A 27,512-nucleotide genomic window follows, 5' to 3' on the forward strand; every position below is an offset into this window, starting at 1 on the left:
AGCTTCTTCACCTGATTCACCATCAAGTGACAGTGACACTAATGTTTGATTGCGTTCAGTACTTGCTCTGCTATAAATCGCTGAACCATTTCAAGTTTTGCTGATAGTTTATTCTTTTGTTTTCCTGCCTGCGGTAACTTCGAGTGAAACGTCACTTCATTGTGTATCAGACATTGCCACCTTGTTGAATAAAGAGTGAATTGCACTTATTCAGTCATCAAAGATTCAATTATTGTTGTGCTGAAAAAATATACTTACTCTGTTACACATCTGGGTTGTTAGTGACCCGATACAATTTTGACAAAAATTTATGGAAAACAGATATTCTTTTATCTTTTTATTTTTTTTATTTTTTTGCTATATTGTTTAGAATGAATTGATTGAGGAATGCTAAGAAGTTTGATGTATAACTTTAAAAAATGAATTAGGAGGAGGATAGTGAATGATGTCCCGGGTATGTGTTTAAGGATTAATGAAAAATGTCAGGTTGCACATTTTCACATTGTGTCTTTGTTACACATTAATTAGTTATACAATTAAGTACTGAGTAGTATTAATTAACAACATGTACTTATTTTACAGTGACAGACTGTGGTTTGGAGTAAGTTGCCTGTAATTATGAATCATTTACTGTCATTAATTAGTAGCCTACATGTAACATGTATAACAAAAACTAAAGTTGCCAAATGTCATTACTCAACCTTTTACCCCGTCTCTTTCTTACAATCGATTGCAAGCTCGCATTCAGATCTGCCGCCGTCTAATAAACAATCGATAGATAGATCCACCATGAATATTTTTCTTTTTCATTAATGTTTCACTTGGGTGTACACATCACAATATGGAAGAAAATATCTGCCATTACTTCTGTTACATTGTGACTTTAAACCATCCTTCCCAATAAACAAAAATGGCTTGTTTTGTCCAACCGAGGGATGAGTTGAAAATTATTTTCTGAGGTGGTCTAAAATAGAAATAGAAATAACTCGAATAAAACATACATGTGACCTTTCTGTAGGACAGCATTCACTTCAAAAATCATCCCGAGCCGAGAGATCTTTGACTGGCTGACAAAAGTTTCTGGCTCCTCTTGACCCCTCCTCAAACGGACACAATGTGGCTCATTCATTGTCTGTACGATACGCCTGTCCCTCCTTAAGCCTGGAGGAGGGGTGTGGGGGATGGGGCTGTCAGTTGAATTAAAATACCACGTAATAATAATAATAATATAAATAATGACATTGATAAAAGGGCTAATCTACACAAAACAAAACAGCGTGTTCCTCCCTGATTGTGTGGGTTGTTGCGGTATTCAATTAGGCCATTTTCACTGGCATATTAATCATCTTTTCAACAAACAAGCCGGCGTTAATTAAAGCGGAGCGCGAGGATAAAGACGTGTTGCTGGATCATCACTCCGTTTATCAGCCACGCACACACACACCCCGCCGTTTAGCAAATCCCGTGCAGCGCTGCGAGGGGAATTTCAATGCTCTCTGGTTTGGAGCTGGTTTTTTGGGAGGGGAGGAGGTGGATTTTTCGAGTTTCAAATACAGAGACTGTCAATGTGAAGCCCTCTGCCCTTCACCGCTGGGAGATGAATTTATTCGTCAGTTTTATTTCAGCTAAAAAAAAGAGCCCGGAGAGTAAATCGCTTTAGCCCGAAACACGCGCAAGAGGAAGTCGAAACTCTTTGCTTCCCTTTTAAGGGCCTCGACGGGGAAGATAGTCAGACAGACACCTTTGAATGGGCTTTAATATGATGAATGAATGGATGTTTTGCTGACATCAGACCGATATTAATGCACATATAAGCGAGCTCCCAAAATCACATGTTGTTCCTTACATGCATTTGCAATACTTCCCATCCTAATACCCATATTTATTGTTAAATTTACCTTGACATTTATCCATTTACTTAGTCTAATCTTATGGATTACACAGTGCCCATGCAATTGATTGATCACAAATAAGCCATTTACAAAATTATGGAGATTAAATGTACATATTTTACACAATATTTGATTAATTTCCCAAATAAAAATGTGTGCTATATTTGATTATTTTTTATATCTTCTTACTTATGTTTTAGACTTTTTAGGCCACAATTTCTGAGTAAATTGGTAACACTTTACAATAAGGTTCATTAGTTAACATTACTTAATATATGAACTAACATGAACTAACCATGAGCAATCCATTTGTTACTGTATTTGTTCATCTTTGTTAACGTTAGTTAATAAAAATACAGCTGTTCATTGTTAGTTCATGTTAGTTCACAGTGCATTAACTAATGTTAACAAGATTTTAATAAAGTATTAGTAAATGTTGAAATTAACATTAACAAAGATTAATAAATGCTGTATACGTGCAGTTCATTATTAGTTCATGTACATTAACATACTAACTAATGTTAACTAATGAACCTTATTGTAAAGTGTTACCAGTAAAACTTTTCTTTTCTATATTGTCTCATTCAGTTCATCGTGACAACTTACACACCAAAAATGTATACACAAAAATCTGTGTTTCAGAAATAAGACCCACTGTGTTTTATCCCTCATTTTCTTAAATAAACTGAGTATAACATGTGTCTTTTGTATTTCCAGGGCAGACGATCAGTTTGAACCCTCATTCACGTAGTGCACTTTGCCTCCGTCAATCTTAGCCTGCGAAGGACTACATCACACAATCATGCCACACTCCCACAATCCTTTTCTTCTCTGGCTGCTTGACTTGAAGCACACTCAAACAGCCTGCAACACCACACTGAGATCTTTCTCATTCTCTCACACATTCTCTCTTGCCCTTTTCCAGTCTCTCTCTCCAGGAACTCGTGGCAGAGAGGGAGAGAGAGAGGAAAGAAGTCAAAAACCCGCGACAATGTACCAGAGAAATATCAGAGTGGCTTTTTTTTTTCACTCGTCACCCAAGCCAAAGATGGGCCGTCTCCAAATCCTGCTGCCCTATCAGACAAATTAAAGTAAATCAAGCATGAAATGAAGCAGGAGAGCCCGGAGATAAGGTCCCTTTAAGTCCCTCACAGATTAGACCACTGAGAGAGAGAGAGAGAGAGAGAGAGATGGAAGAGAGGGACAGTATGGAAGGAGAGAGGTGTAGAAAAGGGCGGTTTGCTGGTTTCTCTGTGGCAGACAGAGCTTTTGATTAGTTCACGTTGGCCCTGATGTAGAAGAACAGTGCATATATTCCCTCAGTAATTTTTTTGGATAATGACTTTTGTTTATTTTAGTACTCCAATGTTCCCGAAGTGCTTTGAACTGTGACTACATTTTTTAGATGAAATGAAGTTCATTGTGAGTTTTCTAATGTATAATTGATGTATTGAAGTGGAACTACAAAAATATTTTGAAAGAAAAAAATATTTTTTCCGCAATTTGACGAAGTAGCCTTTAACTTGGATTTTCTCAACCACTGGATTAAATTTTAAGTCTGTTCTTAGTTTTAAAGTTAACATGAAATCAAAATGGACCCTTTTTTATTATTTTTAATACACGTTGCTGTTGTTATTGTGAATGATCTGTGCACATTATTGCAGAAATAAAATATATATATATTTTGTAATCTTTTTTTCAAAATGTAACAACTTGCTAAGACAACTTTCCTTATTGGTTTATGTCAAAAATCCTTTATACTTCATCTGACTTCCTGAAGTATTTTGAAAATAGTTGGTAGCCAATCAGTTTTGGTTCTCACTGACTTCCATTGTGTGTGTGTGTGTGTGTGTGTGTGTGCGTGTGTACAATAGAAGTCAATGAGGAGGACAGAAACTATAAATATCTTTTTTTAATCTACCTCTTTAACCTTCACAAATCTACTTAGTTCTGGAATGTAATTATTATTAATAATTAATATTATTATAATGTGGTTTCATGTTACCTTGAAATGTACAGTCTCAGATTTATAATTTGCTCACCCTCATTTGCACTAAACCCATATGACTTTCTTTCTTTCATAAAAAATGACTTTAAGAGCAGAATTTTGTTGTTTTGTCGTTATTTGCTAAAAATCTTCCTTTTCACTGCTGCTCGTTTATTATTGAATTATTTTTATTCTTTATAATTTATCATTTACATTATTATTATTAATTATTACTATTTATTAAATTAATTTATTTTGAATTTTTGATTTCATAAAACAAAAACCAACTTATGCATTAATTTAGTTGCAGTCGGTTACAAGACATATTTGACATTTTTTGCCCTTAAATTGCTCTGAAGTACAAATATATGTCATCATATGTAAAGTATTGTTGTGCTATATATATATATATATATATATATATATATATACTAATATAGCCCCCACTGCTATATTAGTTAAATACAGTCTGTAGTTAAATACATCTATTAATCCAAAGAGGGGATGGGTAAAGGCTTAACCCTGATCTCCTGAAAGCACTGCCTCAAGATTCTCTTTATTTATCAATCCATCTGCCGGCATTCCACATCTCCTCCTGAAACTGGATAATTTACCACGCTTCTGCACTGTTCACATCAAAACTTTCAGCAGAAAGAGGCTTAATCCACCTTATCTGAAACCCTGTCAAAGCAGTGAGCGAAAGCCTAATCAAAGAGACAGGCAGGGTCACCCAGGAGAGGGTCCAATGGATGGGTGTATGATTTCTAATTGAGCTCCTATGTGCTCACACTGTGGCTTAGTCTGCTCATGGAGTGGTGTGGTGTTTTGGTTAAATATCCGGGCTGGTAACTGTAAAGAATGTTTTGAACCTGATGAACTTTCAGCATTGTGCCCTTGAGCAAGATTCTAATCCCCAGCTTACCCCTGATGGGTTGTTCCTAAAGTTGAAATGCACTTAATATACAATTATACATTACAGCACATATGTTTTCAACATTGGTAATAAGAAAAACAAATTTTTAGAAGCAAATCAGCATATTAGAATCATTTCTGAAGGATCTTGTGACACTGAAGACTGAACACTGCAGCTTTTCCATCACAGGAATTAAATACATATTCAAATAGAAAACAGTTATTTCAAATGGTGTTTTTTTTTTTTTTTTTTTTTTTTTTTGTCAAATAAAGGCAGACCTGGTGAGCATAAGAGACTTTGTTAAAATATATAAAACATCTTACTAACCCCACACTTTTAAACAGTAGTGTACTTGGAAGAGACGTTTTTAGTGTACATAAAAAAATATATATATATTTATTTATTTATTGTCTTCTACAGGTCAGCTGAAAATGGTTGGTGAAGGAGGGGAGAGAAGGATTTTTTCTTGTCAGGCACTTCTACTAGGCACCACATGGGGTCCTTTCCCAGGGAAGATTGAGGTGGCCACAGGAGGAAGTGACAAGGTGGGGGTTGTTTGTTTTGCTTATTTGCAAAATGTGGACATGCTAACCTGCTTTTCTTGGGACAGTTCTTTCTAATTAGGTCATAATTCAGAGCAATGTGTAGTTGACAAATCGAATCACAATTGAGTTGATTTTTTTCTTTTTCACTTACCAACTAAGAAGCTTTTTTATGCCTTTTTATGCTTGCAACAAAATGAAAATAAAATAAAACACATTAAGTGTACAGAGATGTAGTTGTCTGTTTAGACTTTTAGCAAAAGGGCTAACAACTTCACTTTTATCAGAATTATTTATCTTCAACTGAGAAAACATGTGCAAACTACATTATACTATCAACCTCCTCAATAAATTTGTTTATATGACCTATAACTAGTTTGCTTCCATCATGATTCTTTAATTAACACCCAAAAATTGTGTGCCCATAGTTTTGATACTTATGACATTGTTGTGGTGTTTGTTCTGGTGCATTCATCTCATAAATACTATAATTATCACGTGACTTAACATAACTCAGTACTATTGTGATTTGGCTTTGTCCACATAATTTTTACTTGGTATACAGTCTTAGTGAATTGTGGGTAATTACAGACATAGAGATCAGACGGCCAGATTGAAAAGAAAGCAAGGGAGAGAAGTTAAATCATTTAAAAGGTTTTTGTGTCCATTTTGTATTTTGAGGCCTTGGAGAAGGTGGTGTTGTGTTTTGGAGTGTACCAGAGAGAGAGTGAGTGTGTGTGTCACGGGTAATCTGTGCCCGTGGCAGGTTTACCCTGTGAAGCGGACTGGTATCGCAGGCCCATTGTTGTTGCTCCTGTCAGAGTGGGGAGAGGCCGATGGAGGCCTGTGCTGGCCTGATAAGGGGAAAGAGGATTCAGCGGAGAGAGAGACAGGCAAAAAGAGAAAGAAATGACTCAAGGAGAGTGGAGTGCTGTGTAGACTCTGTCTTTTTCATGAAGTATTCCCACACAGTCAGATCTGCACAAACCTCTCTCTCTTTCTGCGGCTCCATTCTGACGGTGAGTCTTTAAAAAGAGACACTATACGTACTGTAAGTGAGTACACAGGTCACACGTGGAAGGTAAAGTATGAATATTTTTTTCTGGTTCTCACCACAATGCTTTTACTGGTGTTTCGTGAGACAAGGCAAGCGTCACAGTTACTATCACTCATAATTTAGGTTTGTGATCACAACAAACCTCTATCCATAAGTATTAAAGTTCTGTGCATAACTCAACTTGCATTGAAAGCAACACCTGGGACATCTAGAGACTAGCAAGTGTATGAAACATGCCCTTTCAAGTGGTTCTCAACCATGGGGGCCTCAGCAAACTTCCAAGGGTGCTGCAATGACTTAGGTCAGGGGTGTCCAAACTTGGTCCTGGAGGGCCATTGTCCCGCAGAGTTTAGCTCCAACTTGCCTCAACACACCTGCCTGTAAGTTTCTAGTATGCCTAGTGAGACCTTGATTAGCTTTTTCAGGTGTGTTTAATTGGGGTTAGAGCTAAACTTTGCTGAAAAGTGGCCCCCAGGAGCAGGATTGGACACCCCTGACTTAGGTATTTAAATGAATACATTATTACTAATCTAAATTTAAAAGCTAAAAAAAACACATGCAAATCATAATTTAAACTGAAATCATTTGAATATTGTGTTGGACACCCGGTGCCTTCAAGTCAAAAAGGTTGTGAACCACTGCCCTAGCTTCTTTGTATTGCCTGAGCAACATAAATATTCAGAAAACATTACATCAGTTGCCTGGGACTATGATCCATTACAGTTCAGCGTCATTAAAAAAATTACATTTTACAACAGCATGCCACGATTGCCCCATCAGAATCAAATATTCCAGAGAGTATTGTTATAATTATAATAATAAAAATAATAATTAGGTTTTTTTTCTCTAAATGGTAGCCTTGGCAGCATCAGTAGAAAAAAAAATGTTCGGGAGACAGAGAAAGTTTTAAAGTCCCCCTGTGGTGAAAATCAAGATTTTAATGTTGTTTGTGTCTGTGTTGTTTTTTTTAATATGCTCAAAGACAAAACTTCATCAGTCAACACCATTGCTGAGTATTTTCTCCTTAAAACCGCAATGAACCAAAGACAGTCTCAAAAAAGCGGTTTGAAATCGCAGGTGTTTCTGACATCACAAACTACCTTGTAACCAATCACGTCAACATGTGATCGGCAACAAGTGGATCTCTGAGCTGGCGTGAGTGAGTCGAGACGGGGCTAATTTGCATATTCATTGAACCGCGTATACTAAATGAGGCAAGGGTGTGCAGAGTTACATTCAAGCTATTTTAAGGCATGAATACATTTTTTTCCAAGGAAAAAACTTTTAAATATGTCATTTTGGTGATCAAAGATGAGTTTTAAGGGATACAAATTTTTACTACAGGGGGACTTTAAAGAAAGTGAATCATGAAAAATGATTGAAAAGCTTTTTTCTTTAAAATTGTGTGCACTGATTAATTGTTCACAATAAGACCAATGAAAATGTATGTACTTATGGATTTGTCAAGACACCAAAATCTGCCATCTAAAAAGATGAATCAATATCAATATGAATATTTCTCATCAAATTCTTCTAAAGGCTGGAATACACTACATGACTTGTCCAGATATTTTCCCGATTTACAGTCTGGACGAGTCAACACTAGTTGCCGAAAGTCTGCAGTCTTCAGTCAGAGTTCACAGATTTCACAGAAAATTGCATAGTGTATGATGGACTTTTTTCTTCAGACTATTATGGCCCAGTTTACACAAGTGTGTTTTCGTTTTAAAACGCATAACTTTTGCTACGGTTACACATGGTGTCTACTCTACTCCGGAGTTTACGACCCTTGAAAACGTAGACTTTTGGAAACGCTGCAGACCCTGTTTTAGTTTGAAAACTCCAGGGTTACGTTTCAGTGTAAACAGACCAGACTTAAAAAAAACGAAAGTGTGGCTGCCCACATCACACTATCGGATCGTGACAATAACAGAGCTGACTTTCTCAATGGCTCTGTTAGAGACCAACCTCGATGACCAATAATGGAGACGGAACTGCAAAGTATCCACTTGTTCTATTCTTCACTGCCCAAGGAAAGGAGGATGCATTTGTAAGCTGCATTCGAAGCAGCCATCGATTTGGGACAGCCTTCGTCGTGCCGCTTTCGGCCTTCAAAGGCAGCCTTCTCAGGATGCAGGCTCTGAATTGGGACTTTGTGTGACCTTTGTGTTTGAAACGATATGAAAGCCTGGTAGTGAGTGATCCTCAGTCCTTTAGTGTTTTTTTCTCTTTTTTCACATTTTTTTCTTTTTAACCATTTACAAATTAATCAAAAGATTCTAAAAGTTGTGTAGTGTATTTCAGCCTTAAAGGAATAGTTCACCCAAAAATGAAACTTCTGTCATCATCATTTGTCATCATGGAAAACAAATACTATGGAAGTCAATGTGGTCCATCAAATGTTTGGTTACCGTCATTCTTCAAAATATCTTCTTTTGTGTTCAGCAGAAGAAAGAAATTCATACGGGTTTGGAACAACTTAAATGATAACAGAATTAAAATTTTAACCCCTGTATTTTGATTTAGTTTGGCATAAATGTCTCTACTTACATGCAGGGACCCCAAGCAAAGCCCCATGTCACCAATTTGTACTAATTTCAGATTAAGTCATTGCAGCCCTTTGAGGTGAAGTGGATATGATCTCTATTACCTGTAGGGATCAGAAGACATCCAGCTCTAAAACAGCATCATCCCTTTATATCCCTATGGGGGAGGAAAGGAAACCAAATGCTTTCCAGACTCTCAGACTGTTATCACTGTGCTTATCTCTCCGGGAGCACACGCTCCCTCTCTCTCGGGCCAAATCTGCATTTTTGCTGAATCGTATCATCTTCCTGCCGACTGGTCAATTCCAGACAGGGCCGGCAGGGCTTTGTCTTACGGCCTATTAGAAATAGAGAGGCAGACACAAAGAGAAAATATACACTTGTGAAAAAGTAGTAGACTTAAGCATACTTTTAAAAAGACTATTTATGACAACGCATTCTCACTCCCAAGGTGTCAAAAACTGAAGCATGATCAAGCGAATTTAGTGTCACTACAAGACGTTAAAGGTATCCCTAGGCATCGCTATATCTACGAACTAGGAAACCAATTGCTTTCAATTACTTGCCTTATGTGTCCGACTAAGAAGCATTTCATTCGTGCATGTATTTGTAAAATAATAAATATTATTAATATTTATACTTTCATGGATTTTTTTAAGGACCTAACCCCACCCTAACTCTAAACCTAACCAGTTCTGAACAACATAAAATGTGTAACAGACAGATAAAAGTATAGTCACAGGTATTTATTAAAGAACTTGTTGCATTCCAAGTCTTCTGAAGCCATACAAAATTGTGCCTGATGAAGACCTGATGGTCGAAACGTTGTCCTGCAATTAGGGTGTTTGGGATGTGGGGTGTTTTTGTATTTTTGTACTTAGCAACATCACAGATATCCCACAATTGTAAGCACAATTTTATTTTTTTTTTCAATAAAAATATCAATTCAATTCAGTCTTCCAATTATAAAATCAAATCCTCTGTCCATCCCTTTGAAACCCATGCCGGTTCTTTAAATTCCCAGTGTGCCGGTTTCAGGAAGCTGTGATGCTGGTGATAGAGGGGTACAATGTGTCTAAAGATCAGTGCTCAGCATTCCGATTCTTCTGTCTCCAAGTCCATGCCGCTCCATTCTGGATTCCAAACCTCCCAAAGGATGAGATCTGATCAGGTTGAACATTCAGAGGGTCTCTAACAATACAGGCATTCATAGGGCGAGCGGGACAGGGTGTGGCTTCCTGCTCGCCTCTCTTCTCACACACATACATGGAGATATATCTTTGGAAGGGCTTTTGGGAATGATGAATTCATGGTTGAAGTTGTTTAAACAAGCTCACTAGGACAGTCCCACCATTGGATGGCGTATCCACAGTACGCCACTGACCGTCTGATGTATTTGTAACACAAAAATGGCAAGTGTGGTTGGTTAATCTATATGTCAATCAGATGGTTTGTTTGAGTTGGCGGGTCTTAGAAACAGCTGATGTGTGTGTTTTGTGTTACAGGTTTCGCTGGTGTTGAGTGGAGGTCCTCGCTGGCTGATGGACATGATGTGGGTCAGTGCAGAGGATGGAAAGAGCAACTGTGCTGTTTACATTAAAGGTGAGAATTTATTATTTGGGCTTATAAATGTATTTATAATTCTTGCAGGCTTCTGTGCCTGAGAGTGTGTGTACTTAAACGGGGTGTTAAAGACCCAATGAAATGGCAGGACAACACAACTGACAACAGTTGACAGCAGAAGGATATCCATCAGCAGAAACGTTTTGATAAATACAAACTATTTTTAATGCTTGACTTTGTAATTGAGTTATGGGTAATATTGAGTTATCAGTGTTTATTTGACCAAGGCCCTTGCTAGTGCCTGAATTCTTGTTTATGATCTACTGATTCGCATCATAGGGAAACAAGGGAGTGGAATGAGACCCAACCAATGATGTGTGACTTGCTATTGCAAGACAGTTGCAGGTGGTATTAGATAGATTTGATTGGAGATTGTTGGCTTTAGTTTGAAATTGTTGGTGTAAAATATATTATAAATAAAATAAAATAAATTGGGGTTAAATATGTTATGTTAATTGGTAATGTTATTGTCAAAATTAAATACAGAATTAAAATGTATATAATTTTAAATGATTACTGTTTCATTTTGCCTCCTAACGACTGGTTAGAAATCATGAGATTAATTATTTATTCTGTAATTATTTTATTAAATTGACTTGCTTTATGTTTCTCTTGAAGTTTATACATATAAAAGTCCTGCTGTATCAACTTAAACAAAATGACTTTTCTTTTTTGCTAGTACTATTTATATAAGCCGTTATTTTGAACTGTCTATAAATAATCCCAAATAATAATGTATCATGGTTTTCACAAAATGTATTAATATAAAAAATATGTTAAAATATTATATAATATAAAAAGTATTAATTTTAAAATATATTAAAGAACAATTGTTATTTTTTAACTCTTTCCCTGCCAGCGTTACCAGCCACCACCAGCGTTTTTGATCATTTTCACAAAAACTTCATGGCCCCTGAATATTTTGTTGTAGGATTATCTGAACATGCAATATGTCAAAAGAAAGAACAGAGCCTCTGCTTTTAAACAAAAGCGGAATGCATAATTTTTTTTATTAACACTTGAATGTGGGTAAGTTTCATAAAAAAAGCAAAACTTTGAACAAAAAAATTTGTTTTTCAAAGACTATAACGTGCATAAGCAATGCTTTTATCGCTTGTTTCTGCTCCTTTTTTTACCTGTGTTTTGATCCGGAGATTCTCGTAATAGCACCCCCTACCATATAACAGTGAAAACACGGAAATCCGGAAAATTCCGTTACTGGCTGGGAATGAGTTTGTTTTTCACAATATTTCTGTCTTTACTGTATTTTTGATCAAATAAACGCAGCTTTGAAGACTTCTTGCAAGGACATTAAAAAGTTTTACCGACCCCGAACTTTTGAACAGTAGTGTGTTTATCTGTATTTGCATTTTTAGAAGGGGTCCCTCATAATGAGATCATCAAATTTAGGGGTCTGTGGCATTAAAAAGTTTAAAACCTGTGCACTACAATATACTGTAGATGATCTCAAAGCTAGCACACATGGGCTAAAAACCACAGAACTCATAATGTCGATTTCATGGGGTCTTAAAAACCCCAAGTCTTGACTTTATATGTACAGTGGATCTAAAAAAAAAACATGGACCCTTTTCCAAGATAAGACCATGGCCCCATTTTTTCCAAAAGAAGAAAAAGTGAGCAGTAATAACTTGCCACTCCTCGAACAAATACTCAATGTTTAAAGAGCAGAAAGATATCTCTTTGTTGCTGGTGCTCTCTCTCCTTGACTAAAAGTGATATTTCCGCTAAAGTGCTTCACTATTTTTATTATCTGCAGGGGCTTAATTGATTAATCTTCTTACAGTACATGTGTAAGTTCAACAGAGAACAATCCCTTCTCCATTTTGAAATAAGACTTGAGGATATGAAAGACTTAAAGGCCTTTATCGCAGTTATCTGAGAACACAGAGAAATAGAATAATGGTTGAACATCTCCAGCAATGTCAAATTTCATTATCAGTGTATTCAAACAGCACCGCCCCCCTGGAGGAGTCGACTTTCCACCAGTGAGCGGCACAGCGATTGCGTTTAATTAAAAGACAACGCTGATGAACTGAAGGGCTTTCAGCAGAGAAGTTATTAAGGAACTGAAAGAGGGACGGGATCGATTAGGCCAGGCGGCTGGATATCTCTCGAACTCCCTGGCGTACTATACCAGATTGCAGAGTTAGCTCTCCCAACGCTGGTCACATCAGAGGTTTTGGGGGGTGAGAATTATATACTGTATGCATATTACAAGGCTATATTCACATATTTTGGATTGGGGGATGAAATATTAGAGTTTCAAAGCGGTTTTCACATTTGATTAACTTACTTAGTCTGAACCCCGAGTGCCCTACTGGTCTGTTTTCATATTATTTTGCACTGAACCATGATATGTTTGTATCATCAGTACGGGGGCCACTTAAGTTCAGTGGGCATATAGACAAAAAAATTGTGTGATACTGATTTTCCAAATCGATTCGATTTGATTCACAAGCTTTTGATTTGGATATATCTCAAGAACAGTGGAATTTTTCTTAAGGAAAACAATCTCCCAAATAATGATGTAAACTATACAGGGAACCCTGTCAGTTGGTGCATGTCTATTATATTAAAGATAACAAATATTACTCCAACATCATCAAATAAAAATATGATGAATATGTAATATAGTGCATATATTTAACAAATGTTCCCCACTAGAGTTATTTTTATGGACATTGAATGGCTTTCCTGAGGTAAATAATGTTATGTGACATATTGTTTACAAGCTGTTTTATTGATGTCTTTCTACAGTTAAAACACTGATTGAGCAATTACATGAGACATGATACTTATTTCCGTAAGTTGTTCTGTATCTTTCAACCTTCTGATGTTCATTAATGTTTATTTTGTGCTGTAACTAGTAGTAAAGTAAAATGATAGGAGGTTTGCTACAAATAATGTTTGGTGAAGTTTTGTTCACACATCTACTGAAAACAGCATAGATTGATCTTTGGATTTAAGAATCGATATTGGATCATCAAAATTAAGATTGTCAACCCTGCCCCAGTTGGGCGGGGCCTAATGAGTACAGTTGTTCTTCTATGCACCACTGTTTTCAAGTTCACTTGCCTGAAAAATTTGAGTTCAAATGACAAACTAAACTTTTTTTACGTCAAACTCTCTCCTAAAAGAGTCTCAATTTAAAAACCCATGCTGGTTGACCACACATATTGTTGACAGTGTGTCCCTATTGAGGGTCTGTGGTGGTTCCAGACCTGTGTTCTCTATAACAGAATATGGGTTCTTGAGTTGTCTGATATGAAATGTTGTGCCAGTTGCAGTCGCGTCTCATGAACTGAGTTCCTGTGAAGGGGGCAGTTAAATTCTTAAGCGTGTGTTTTATATGTGCTCTCTATCCTGTCAGAGGGCTTTTGGCTTATCTTGAGTGAATGTCGAGGCTGGAAATGTCAGGCACGGGCAGAAAAAAATATGAGATTATGAAGCTGCTGGATGTTGTCATGGGGTTGTGATGCGTCATAAATCCTGGTTTGATGGTAGTGGATGTCTGGATCAGGAGGGACACGGCTTAAGGACTGCAGAGACTCTGAGCTCTGTCACTGAACAGGAAAGAGGTTTATTCTGGTCATTAGGCGATGTAGACCTCATCTTTTGATTTATCATCCCAACCCCCCCCCCCGACTTTCCTTCTCTTCCCTTCATATTTCATTGCTGTCTCGCTCTCTCTCTTTCTCTCTCCCTCTGTCTCATTTCTTGATGGACTGATATCTGACAGGCTTATGGCTGTCTGTGATGGGAAGGAGCAGCTCTATTAAGGTGAATCTGGGGTCAACAGAAAGAAGAAAAAAGTCCTGGCACATCACAGCAAGGGGAAACGGTGGTCGTTGGCTTATCACTTGTAGTTTCCTGTGATAGTACTAGTGAATAGTAGCCAGAAAGCCATGTGGAACATTTATAATGTTGCTTAAATGTAGTTTATCTTGAAAATCTTAAGTTCCTCTACCTAGAAAATTAGTCCACCTAAAATGGATGATTCAGTCAACCTTGCAGATAAGATTTTAATCATTTATAATACAATTAAAAATGCATTGTTTTAACAAAATCATGACCTTCACAATTTACGTTTTTTTTTTTTTTTTAACTCTTTAAAAATCCACACGATGTCCATCTGCATAAACTGCTTAGACTAGTCTTAAAAGTTAGTCATCTCATTTTTTTTCTTCAAAACTGGTCCTAAGAAAAAAGGTAGATCGGTCTAATTTGAATTGAAAAAAGTAAAACTGATTTCCTTTTCTTATTGCTAGTTGACCAAACTAGTTCTTAAGACACAGTCTTAACATAGTGGCTAAGTTTATGCAACTGCCCCCCAGGTCTTCTAGTCAGGCTTTAAATGAAGAACAGACATACATTTAAGTCATTAAGTCCTTCACACACATTCACATTCTTTTTTGACAGATGTGGTCACTCTGAATTATGTACGCTGTTTGGAAAAGTGCTGCATGAAGATTCTTCAAATGTTCTCCTTTTGTATTCCATAGAAAAATAACAGCGTACGGGAATTCTTCTATCATATTGTTGTTTTTGAGGGTCTAAAACGGCAGTCTTGTGTCTACCTTCTTGTGTCTCCTTGTTCAGGGTTACAGCATTATGTCAGAGGAATTTCAGTTTGATTCTCACTGAAGACGAAGTCGACAGAGACAAAGTTTAATTGAGTTTTCCTGAAACCAATCGGGAGTTTTGCTAGAAGGTAGAAAAGCAGAAGCACATAATCCTCTTCCCACTGAGGCGCTCGCTTGAGGGGTATCTCTCCTCCCTTTCTCCCAATCTCTCCCTCCTTCCGTCCCTCCCACCCTCTCTCCTACTCTATCCCATTACCTGGAAAAAAGAAGAGGGTCCCAAGCTACAATACTGAATACCCCAAGATAAAAGTAAACATTTTCTTCTAAGATTTTTTTATTTATTTTTATAGAAGCTGCAGTTGTTTTTCAGTCACAGATCAAAGTCTCTCACTGGTACAATATGACTCTATAGGGTCATAAACGTCAGAGGATACTCAACTAAGTGGCATAAATCTTCCCAGTGTGAGCGGAGTGATGATCTCCTGAGAGAAATAACAAAGTGATTTGCATAATATATCATCGACCATAATCCCTAGTGAGGCCCCGGCAGTGTCCTGTGTAACAATCCCTAAGAAAGAGAAGGTGACGGATAAGTGTAAGAGTGCAGCTTTTTATTTAACAGAATTCCACAGATTTGGAAACTAGAAATCTAGAGATCTGTTGTAACTTTTTTAGCATCACCAGATTATTACCATTATGTTAACCTTGTATTTTGTTTACATTAAACAGTTTTATTTTGTTTACATTTAACATGTTAACATTTACATTTATATTTAACTAATTTATTAACGTTTACCTTTACATTTGCCTTTAGACATAGCAACTTTGTTAACGATTACTTTAACAAAAATAGGTTAACAAAGGCAAATCTAAGGCAATGTTTACATTTACGTTTACTTATTTTGTTAATGTTTCCCTTTATATTTTCCTTTGTTTACTAATTATATTAATGTTTGGCTTTGTTTACCTATTTATGTAATGTTTGCATTTGCTATTGTTAATGTTTACCTTTACATAATGTTTACACCTTAGTTTGAATTTTCTTTTACATTTATCTTTGTTTTTTATGTTTACCTATTAATGTTTAAGATTTTTCATGGTAACATTTACCTGTGTTTACATATTTGTTTAAAGTTTACATGTATGTTTACGTTTACATTCATGTTTATCTATTTTATTGTTTATTTTCTATTTTGTAAGCTAAATGCTCACCTTTGAAGTGTCAAGCATATATGTGCTGTATGTGCATCTCAATTCAACAACACGTCAACTGGGCAACGTATAGCACTGACGGGGTAGCGCAAAGCTATTAAGGAGCTGTCACAAAGCTTAATTACATATTCGTGTATGGAAATGAGTTGCTGCCTGTCAGCGATTCTGTGATTTGAATGCTTCACATGTAACACAGAGACTGTCAAGAAAGACTTCAATCAAAAATGCTAAAATAACCGAGTTGAACAGCTAGCTACACTTTCCTCCTTTATTAAGATAACCACAGTATGAAAAAGTAAGTGAGGGGGAGGGATGATGGGGGAGGAATAGTGGGGGGTGGGGGTGGGGGGGTCTATCTCAGGCAGAATTGATGTGGTTCTATCCATATTCATATTCAGCAGCAGCTGTTATCGCTTAAAATGCTTTCTAATTACAACAACAAGACAAAAACTGCTTGGATACGGTCCAGACCCGCTAAATGATAAAATAAGCGCTCATTCACTCTCTCGCTCACTTTCTCTCTCTCTCTTCCTCTCTTAATCTCCACAAAGCACCTTGGAGTCTACTCACCCAAATACATGCCAATGAACAGGGAAAGTGCCATTCGGAGATGCAGGTGTCACGTTTGATAAGAAACTTCTGGATTAAATATGCTGTGGCTAATGAGCAGCCGGGCGAGCCAGTGAGGGTGCGACCATGGGCACGATTGTTCTCCAGCTGATAACATTCTGCGGAAGAAACAGCCAAATTCCATCATTTAATAAACAGCCCCGGCCTCTATCAGAGAGAGCGCCTGGATCCCGGTGTTAAGTGGGAGACATTGCTTTTCATTATGGGAATCTCAGGGGGCTTCCATAAGGGTGTGGAGGTGCAGCGACAAACAAATTGTCCCATATTTAGACACGTTTATTTATGTGCATCTTTGTGTGTTTCTCAGAGGTGCAGCTGCATGGAGTTCGAATCTTCAGCTTGACAAAAAAGTTCTTGTTTTTATTAGTGATGTTTGCTAAGGCACGCATCACTATTACTGTCACAAAAAAAAAAAAAAAAAAATTGTGAAGGATTTACTTTGAAACTATTTTCACTCACAAACTGCAAGTAACACTTTGAATTAAAAAAAAAATCTTGTGAAAACATACTCCAATAATCTTTGTTTTATTTAAACCTTGTGTAAAAAAAAAGTGTACTTATACGGTTAGGGATTTGAACAAACTCCTAAGTATTAAACTTCAGTACATGAATCACACTGTATGCCGTTTTGAGAAGAGGTTTGTTATTATCATGCCAGGTTTTCACCTGGTAAACAATTCAAATGGGTACAAAATGGGTAAAAATGGGCTACTCTTTACCAAAAGGTGTATATTTTACCCTACAGTAGTAATATATACCTTTAAGTTACTACTATAGTACTAAGGTACTACTAACCTTTTAGGGTAAATAAGTAACAAATATGTCCCTTTAATGGCAATGCTCCTGTGACAAGCTGTTGTATCACTAAAGGTACAATTTGTTCACTTAAAAAAAAAAAAAAGTTGTAAAAGCCCAGACACACTTAAAAAAACTGGTGTGACATAATTTTCGAACAAGATCAGGCCAAAAAACATTGTTTAGAGTTCATTTCTGGAGTTTGAAACCGCTTGCCAAAGGAAATAAAATATCGCACCGGCTGGTAAACACCTTTGAACAACCATTGGTCTGTTGCCATTATGTAATATTTAGGTGTGCTTTGAGGCTCCACCTTCTTTGACAAGGAACTCTTTTCCAGTTAATTTCTTCTGCTCAGTCCGTCGAGATCTGACACAAGAAAAAACATGAACACTGGAAATCTGCTTTATAGTAGAAATTGAAGTTATAATTCTAATTAAAAGTGACACTGACACTGTTTTTTTTATTTATTTTTTCATATTTAATACTGTAAAGCTGCTTGCTTTAAATCTATAAAGGGATATATGAAGTGACTTGATTTGAATTGCAGAGCTCGGGCAAACACATCTTATCCAGATCGCTATAATCGGATGCTTTCTTAACTGCTGTTTTCTCACCGCTGTCATTTTTGTTGTTGAGAGGAAAACGATCAGCACATATTTACATATTCACCTGAACGTTGCCTGGATGTTTGTCGCTATATAACGCATTTCAAATTTCTCTTTACCCTTAGCCAGAGAACGAAAAAGAACTTTGCTGTGAGTGTATCGGGCCTTAAGTGATAAGTGGTGAAATCCCATCCATATAATTCCCTCTATCAGTAAACAGCTGTGGAGATCAAAGGTTGACCTCTTCAAGGTCATTTAGATGCCATAATGAATCCGCTGGACTGATGGAAAGAAAGCAAAAAAGAAAGTAAGACAGATGCAGGTCTTGACCTGTCACTCATAAGGAGCTTAGTTCACCCAGCCAGTAAAATCTCACTTTCTGCCAGCATTCGCTTTAGCCGGACCAGTAGGCTAGCTGTCAGGAAGACGATTCATTTCTCAAAGCTCATATTTAGAAATTGGAAAAAGGCGGGATAATTTTTTTGGCAGACCTGTCAAGCTACCGCTGCTCTTCAATTTGAACCTGAAAGCCGGGGGTGTGGTGTGCTGCGGGAAAATAAACACTGACTGCACTGCCTCATGAATATACATAAAGAGGCACATAACTTCACACCCTGCTACCCCAGCCAGATGACTGGCCGTGCCTCACAGGAAGCCGCACAATGCCCCTCTGGTGTGTGTTTGATGTAGCGTGTGGGCCACTAGATCAATGAGGGTGCAGGTGTGCGGGGCAGATGGTGGAGAGGTGATACCCGGGGCGCTGAAACTCAGCCGGGCCAGGAACACAGAAGCTCCATGAGGGCGGCCCCCAGGGGAACAGAGCCATATGACTGATGCACTCTGGGATGCAGCGAGGCAGAGATGTGATTTATGGAATAGAGCAGTGAAAGTGAGCACCCTGCTGTCTCACACACTGCCGCTGTGCTTGCAAGATCTCAGTCTCTTATGTGGTTTTTTTTTTTGGGAGACTTTTTGTCTAGTGTATTGCATTTTCTTAGGACTTTCTCATTAAACAATTTTTGGGTGAAATAAAGATGGTTGTGTTAAAGTAATGTAGCTTGTTTTCTGCCACGAGTCACGGTGTTGTTGTTAAAAGGTGGAGGTAAAGTCATAGTTTATTGTTGTTGTTTTTTTACAACCCTTTGGGGTGTCAATGGTAGACCTGTACAGTGTGAAACAATTATAGTGGTAGACTGTTACAGCTTCATTAAATATTCATGTTATTTGTAAAGTAACTGAACCTTTCACACAAATTACCTGTAGAAGCCTGTTTCTTTTCTTTGTTCTTCCCTATTCAAAGGTTCAGGCTCGTTAAGATTGTTTTAAAATGTTGGTACTCAAGAAACATTTATTGAAAACAGGTCTGCTGCTTTATATTTTTGTGGAAACTTTTTCAGGATCATTTGTCAAATAATAGAAATAATAGAAAGTTCAAAAGAACAGCATTTATTTGAAACAGAATCTTTCATTTATAATGCCATGTCTTGTCAATAAGTTTTTTTTTAGCTCAACACATGTTTAGGAGTTCCTTATACAACAACAGATGTAAATGTCAGGAAATGAGGGGTAAACTGAAAATTACTACTCTTAAAATTGAAACCTCCGCTGTTTTTAATGTGTGAGTTTTAAACGCCAAAACAGTTTTTTAAATCAAATTGACGAAATGACAAACCACAACTATTAATTATTAATTAACAGCACTGAGAAAAATGAATGGCATTTAACAGAGAAGCAATCAAACTACCTTTATGAATTATCCCGAAAGACCTCACATTCAAAGGTGATGATGTCGCCACCTTGTGGTAAAGGTTTGGTAGTAATGCTGTATTCCTCACATTCACACAGATTCCTCAGAAAGCACTCGCACCATATAAATGAAGCCTGACCACAATCTTCAGTCCATACAGCACTTTAAAGCCCATTCTCCAAAAATTTCCCTTTAGCCTGTAACTTTCTTCCTTTCTTCTTTTCTTTCTTTCTTTCTTTCTTTCTTTCTTTCTTTCTTTCTTTCTTTCTTTCTTTCTTTCTTTCTTTCTTTCTTTCTTTCTTTCTTTCTTTCTTTCTTTCTTTCTTTCTTTCTTTCTTTCTTTCTTTCTTTCTTTTTCATATTGGAAGCTCAAACACTACAAATAATGTCCTTCGATTCATAGGTTAAAGAGGCAGGGGAGGAAAGACGCACATGTATTTCATTTATACCTCTCATTGTCTTTAGTACAGTGTGTCATGTCAAAATAAATGTTGGATTGCTCTGTTTCACTGCCAGAACTAAAATAGCAAAAACATAAAAATAGGCTGAGCAGAGGTTAAACAACACTTTTTATTTTGCTTTATATTTGTTTCAAATTGGTTTGCAAATGCTACAATACATTGTGCAGTAATTAGATTTGTTTACAAAAATGCTCCCTGTTAAATTATAGTGTCTACAAAATACCAGTAGCAACATATATTTTTTACTACAATAAAACTGGTAACTTGGTTTAATCATTGTCATCTCCAAACGTTACTAATAATAATAATAATAATTACTAAAAATGTACTATTGTTTCAATTGGTTAAGATATTTATTATTATTATTATTATTAATTTTCTTTACTTTTGTATGATAAAAAATGTTGGTACTCTGTTGGGTTGCCACTTGATTTTTCATTGTAAAATTTGGGTCCTGAAGCAAAACCAGTTGCGAACAAATGCATTAAACCATTGTCTAATTGAACGGACATTAAAAACACGGCCACAATACCACAAGTCCTATCCAAGCACATGCAATTAGCATTTCTCTGCAGGAGGCACGACCGCATCACAGGTCATTTTTTTCTCCTTCGACATGTTGTCAGAGAGCGCTTACACATCTTTGAAAGGTAGCATTGAGTGTACTTCATTCTCATTGTCCAACTCCTCAATTAGTCCACATCCTAATTCTAGCATTTAGTGTTGGCATATCATGTCTCTTCTTGTTATCTTGCGTTCCAGACTTTTGTAAATAGTCATATTTAAAACTTTAATCCCCTCAATGGAAGATGACGTGCAGACAGAAAGTCCGTCATTTAGACAGATAAATGTTATCTCAGTAACAAAGCACTCCTCTCCTTTTTAACTAGCTAATGAGTTTGTTCTGCGGACTCCAGTGGAATGTTTCATCCGCAGCCCTTCAATTTGATAATGTTGTACTTTTATCCCAGATGTCCATTCTCTTTAGCAGCAGGGAGAATGTGCAGCGTCTCCGGCAATATACTTGTCCCTCACTTGTTTGTTGTGGCTTCAAAGCAATGCACGCATTTGTGTGTAGGACAGCATGCTGTATGTGGGATCAAAAAGTATTATATTTGCATTTACCATTATGCTGATTTTATGTATGGAGTATAAAACAGATAAAAGGAGAAGCTTTAATTCTGGTTCTGAAAAAACTAGTTTGTGGGTTCTTGCATTGGATCCACACTGTCAGAAAAATAATAGAAAGCACCATATATGTATGTTGCCCTACTTCAATCTCAAGGAACCTCAGATAGCATAAACAACTGCCTTTACATGGTTAAAATACTCTATTAAACCCTAATCTTTGCTTTTACTCACAGGAGGACATGTGTGGTGTTCCACAACAAAAAACATAATGGAAGGAGATGAACTTGCAGCCTGTGTGGTGGATTTGCACTCGCATCTTCAAACACCAGCCCAAACTCCCTATAGTCAAGGGATGTACCCGGCCCGACAGCTGGACAGCATCCAACTCCTTCCTCAGCAGGCCGCCATGGCATCCATACTGCCCGGCGCTATCATCAACAGTGAGTCCTGCATTATCAGACCTCTGCCACAGTGGATAGACTGATTAATGTGCTTGGTTAAAAATGGAAATCCATGTCAAAGAGTCATCACAGCTCTGATGTGCATGTTTGCCACGGATAAGAGAATTACCAAGGGTCGAGGTTGACCTTCAGTTTGCAGGAATTAGATATTTTACCCTCTTCCGTTCTCAAATAAGATTCTCTTAACAAGAATTTGATGAGACCAACAGCACATTTGCTTTGATGGGGTCTATAGGGTTGGGTTATGTGGTTCATCTTATTACTGCGCAATTAAAATTACAGCTACATTATATCCTAGCTTCCATCTGGGACTGATGTGCTCTTGAGGCTTATTTCATTACCTTTACTTTTTTATGATAATTTTCTGCTTTAAATTGCAAAAAAGCATTTAAATCTGAACACGAAAAAAATAATAATTTTAAAGTCACTATTTTGTATTAAATTACAAAAATGTGAAATTGAAGCATTTATCTGTTGGTCTCAAATTTCTTGACCCTAAATATTTAATGTTGGGTTTTCACAAGCTTTAGATAATTCAATATGGATATGCTTGTCTCCATTTCTGTCTTTGTAGAAGACATCTTCCTCTGTAAGGCATGTGGCATCTGGTTTCGGAGTGAAAGAAACCTCCAGGCCCACCTTATGTATTACTGCAGTGGGCGACAAAGGGACCCTGAGATGGTAGCAGAGAAAAACACCAATATCAGCCATCAAATGCTCCGCAATTGCACATACCCACAATGCAATATGAGCTTTGCAGGCTCCCATGCCCTGGAAATGCACTTATCCACACATAACTGTGAGTAAACCAATAAGACATTCTATTTCAAATAACCATTTGTCCAGCAACAAATAAAAAAGAGAAAAGTTGTAGTTAGGTTTTGTTTGGCCTTTTCCCTCACATTTTATTTATAGTTTAGTATAGAGAGGGCAGGAAATTATGGGTATAGTGGATCAGGAAATGTTCCAAACTGGATTCAAACTAATGTTATCAAGCATGTGTAGGAGCCTATGCACGAACTGCCTTGGTTAGACTAAACTGTGTATGATAGTGCTGGTCATTAACACCATTCCTGATTTTTGTTTGTTTTTGTTTTTCCAGCTCTCAAGTCAGATGAGATATCAACTGGAAGCAACTTGAAATGCACAATTTGTGACTACACCGCTGAAACTCTTATGGTACTCCAGCACCACATCCTCTCCCATCTGTCCCAAACCGGCCTGAGATGTGGTCACTGCCACTTCACTTTCCAAACTCCCAGAGAACTGGCCAAACACCAGGAGATACATGGACATAGCTGTACTGTCAACAAACTCATCAAAGAAGACAAAGCTGATAACTCTCCTAGCAGCATTTCAGGCAGCCCTCAACAAGTCAGAGCTAACACAAACATAAAAGACCTTCAGGAAAGAACAGTACAGCGTGATTTAAGTCAAATTTCAGAGCTGGAAAGCACAGAAAGTAGCCCGACATCCACTAAGGGTGAGGGGAACTCAGGAAACAAGGCTAGTGTTTCATACTCCAGAGTAAAGTCAGAACCTTCTAGTCCCCGTTTAGCCTCCTCACCCATTCAGCACCACCTGCCTCCTGCCTTTCCCATACCCCCTTTCATACCACATGTCCCATTCTCACAGGATATTACGGTGGGCCCGCAGGCATCTGAGATACTGGCCAAAATGTCTGAGTTGGTCCATCGCAGGTTACGTCATGGGGGAAACTCTTACCCTCCAGTAATGTACAGCACACTTGTGCCAAAAGGAGCAACATGCTTTGAATGCAATATAACCTTCAACAACCTTGATAATTATTTAGTGCACAAGAAGCACTACTGCAACACTCGCTGGGAAAACACACACAAGTCAAATGACTTCCCTGGACTACTGGATAAACCAGCAGGCACTGTAAGCCCTAAAATTGGAGCCAGTTTGGCTGTTATGCTAAATGCCAGCCATCCCTCTGAAGTGAAAGGGCATGAGTCTAACCCTTACAATCCCATTGCAGGTGGAAAAGTGACAGATGAGCTGTCAGTGCAAGTTAAAAAAGCGTCAACTCCATCTGGTGCACAGGAAAGACCAAACGGTACACAGCTGGATGTACAAAGCCAGAAATTGCCACCAACTGAAACTGACCCCAACCACACAACATGTGAGGCCTGCAAAATCACCTTTAGTCGACATGAGACCTACATGGTGCACAAGCAGTATTACTGTGCCACTCGCCATGATCCTCAAGTGAAACGTGCCAACAATAAAGGAGCAGCCAATCAGAAGTCAGTACGTCCACGTAAAAGAAGAAAGGCATATGAGCTGGCCACTCCTGAACAAGAACAAATGCCACCTATGAGTTTAGCATCATTTCTGGGAATGCCCACTATTGGAGGTCCATACTTATCAAAGGAAACATTGGATAGCTTTAGGGACCATCAGAGATACAACATGATCCAGGGGTTAGTACCCAAATATCCAGAGGCTTCATTGACAGTTACAAAATCAGCTCTTGTGTCCAAATGTAATACAATCTCTAAGGAAGAAGGTGATGCACCAATAGATCTCAGTAAAAAATGCATGCCACAGTTTGGCAACACTTCGGTTTCCCCTAAAGGACTTATGGATTACCATGAGTGTGTTGTGTGCAAGATAAGCTTTAACAAAGTTGAGGACTATCTTAAGCACAAACAGAACTTCTGTCCAGGTACTATTTTGCAAAATGCTTCCACTGAGAACAAAAGCATCAAAAAAGAAGGTCCTAGAAATACCAATAATCTCTTAGAGAACACCCTCTTTGAGCTCCCAGCTCTGCATGGAAAGATTGAGCATCCAAATGCAGCGACAACTTCTGACATACAGGTTTCCAGCGAGGAACAACTAATGTCAATAAAAGATGACCCGAGGGGCGTGTTTCAACCCACTGGGGGTTACCCAAGTCCTGCAAAGAAAATGAGACCTGATGAGCAAATTTGGCCTTACTATGAAATCAAACCCACTGATTATGCTACAGGGATGCTGGTCTCACAAAGCGATCGGAGGCAGAGTCCAAACGAGGGCAGTGAAGGAGAGAAAGACCAGCCGATGCCTGATGGTAGCCATCTTAGCACAGATGACCCTGAGAGTCAGAACAAATCCTCATCCTTAAAGGACGGTCTTAAATTTGAGGACAAGATGGAAGATCCTGGAACTAAGCAACATGGTTCTGCTACACCAGACAGCCATGACAGTTCCATCAACTATAAGGAAAGCACAACGCTTACGCCATCTCCAAAGACTGAGGAAGAGAGGAAGAGCTTCAAGAGAATGTTGAACGGCTCCACTGCCAGCACAAGTAATTTAAAGTACTGCCGCCCATGTGACATCCAGTTTAACAACCTCTCAAACTTTATAACACACAAGAAGTTTTACTGCTCGTCACACACAGCGGAGCACGTTAAATAGTGGACCTGCCCCCTGTCTTAAATCTAGTTCACAGTAGTAGAAAAGGTAGTGCTGTTAACCAGCGTTGCCTCTTAAATTCACATGGGCCCCAACCCCCAGGCACAGGGAACAGGACAACATTTCCAGTTGTAGCCACTTGACAACGGCCCTGCTATTTTAAATCTGACACCATTTGCTTCCAGTGGACATATATTATTTGTGACGACTAAAAGTAACAATATGCTCCCTCCTCTTTAAAGTGGACTCAAGCCTTGAACCAGTCATATTAGATTTTTCACAAGCACTGTTTTTTCCCATTGTGGTCAAAAACATAAGACATTTTTACAATTCCATGCTGGTGTACATGGCAGCAGGAGGACAATCAAATCAGGAGATTTATCCTACCAGTCAATTATTAGAAACGTTTAAAATATTTGTTGGGAATATTCTGTGTTGATAGTTTTCGTGTGTGTGTGTGTGTGTTTTTTATGTATTTATTTATTTAATAATAGTTGCAGCTCTAAAAAATGCAGATCTGAAATGAAAAACAAGTTTATGAAAGTTTTAAAATTACAGAAAGCCACATGAATTGTAGAAATTGATTAAAAAGAAAAATATACAGATGGTGGAGCAACCTCTGACTGACTATGTCAACATATCCTAAAATACTTGCAATCAAGTTTTCTGAATTAATAATTGTCAATACATGTAGAGTCTAGTTTGTCCTTGATGTTTCTTTATGCTTCAAAATGTTTTTCTTGTCAATGCAGAACTCTTCTTAAAAAGGTGACCTGTATGTGTTTGATTCCTTTTTTTGTTTTTTAAATATTTGGCTTCTAATGCAATACTTTTTAAAAGATGAAATGTTATTTGAAGCAGTATTAAGGGAAACTTTTTATACTTGGACCCCAGAAATTGTCTGTGTGAAGTGTTTACTGAAGTCTACCTGGAGAAGGGTTTACACTTGGTATGGATGACTCATTGTAATCTTTCCTACAGAAAAAACAAAATAATCTCATGAAAAAAAAGGTGTCAAAAAATGTGTTGCTATGCATGTACCTGTATGGAATGAAATTCCAGAAATGTGGGAAATGTTATTTTATGTGGCATAAAAATTAAAAAATTTATCTCAGGACAGCAGTGTCGATGAATTATTATTATTATTATTATTGTTTTCCTTTTTATTATTAATGCACAAGTTTATTTCAGGACATACTGAATACCCATAGAACTCGTTGCATCATTCAGGACAGTAGGAGTTTGTACCTCCAAATGTGCAAGCACTGGCACCACCTAGTGGAAGTTACGATTCAAGACATGAAAGCATTACCTTTTCTTTAAAGAGAAAAAATAAATTGAATCTGTCTTGAATCGATATAATAGTAAATGTAAGTGTTAAAATAAACCATACTGATTTTTCTTTCTTTTTTTCTGTAAGACGAACAGATAACCATGAATAAAGTATTTGGTTAGTCACGTTCAGTCAAGAGTTGTCCATTCCTGCACTTTCCTGCAGAGTTTAGCTCCAACACACTTGCTTGGATGTTTATAGTGATTCTAAAGACCTTGATTAGCTGATTCAGGACCGTTTAATTAGTGCTGCTCCAACAGTGGCCTTATAGGACTGAAGTTGCCCATCCCTGAATTTGGGCTAAAGCTAAAGTCTGCTGGAAGGTGGCTCTCCAGGAGCAGTAGGATTGGACACCTCTGATTTAATTATGTGGAGCTATTCTGTTAGAGTTGATGGTTTGTGCAATACTGGATTTAAAAAAATTATAATTTCAATCATGAACAATCAAATCAAGACACAATAACATGAATTAGTCTATAATCCAGGCAGTTTATTTTCTAAAAGGACACCAGACAAAAACCCAAGCTTTCCAGAAGCATAATCA

General features: G+C 37.6%; 1 protein-coding gene across 1 annotated transcript in view; it reads left to right on the plus strand.

Annotated features, from left to right (window-relative positions):
- zfpm2b (zinc finger protein, FOG family member 2b) overlaps positions 1-26,232 on the plus strand; it is a 44,600-nt gene extending 18,368 nt beyond the window's left edge. Inside the window, exons 4-8 of the mRNA XM_084423830.1 lie at positions 5,213-5,337; positions 10,443-10,539; positions 21,982-22,188; positions 22,784-23,008; positions 23,312-26,232. Coding sequence (XP_084279956.1) covers positions 5,213-5,337; positions 10,443-10,539; positions 21,982-22,188; positions 22,784-23,008; positions 23,312-25,638 — 2,981 coding nt within the window. The 3' untranslated portion in view covers positions 25,639-26,232. The remainder of the gene's footprint in view (positions 1-5,212; positions 5,338-10,442; positions 10,540-21,981; positions 22,189-22,783; positions 23,009-23,311) is intronic.
- Positions 26,233-27,512: the final 1,280 nt, after the last annotated feature.

This window comes from Rutilus rutilus (assembly GCF_951802725.1).
Source record: "Rutilus rutilus genome assembly, chromosome: 11".
In the NCBI taxonomy this organism is placed as follows: domain Eukaryota; kingdom Metazoa; phylum Chordata; class Actinopteri; order Cypriniformes; family Leuciscidae; genus Rutilus; species Rutilus rutilus.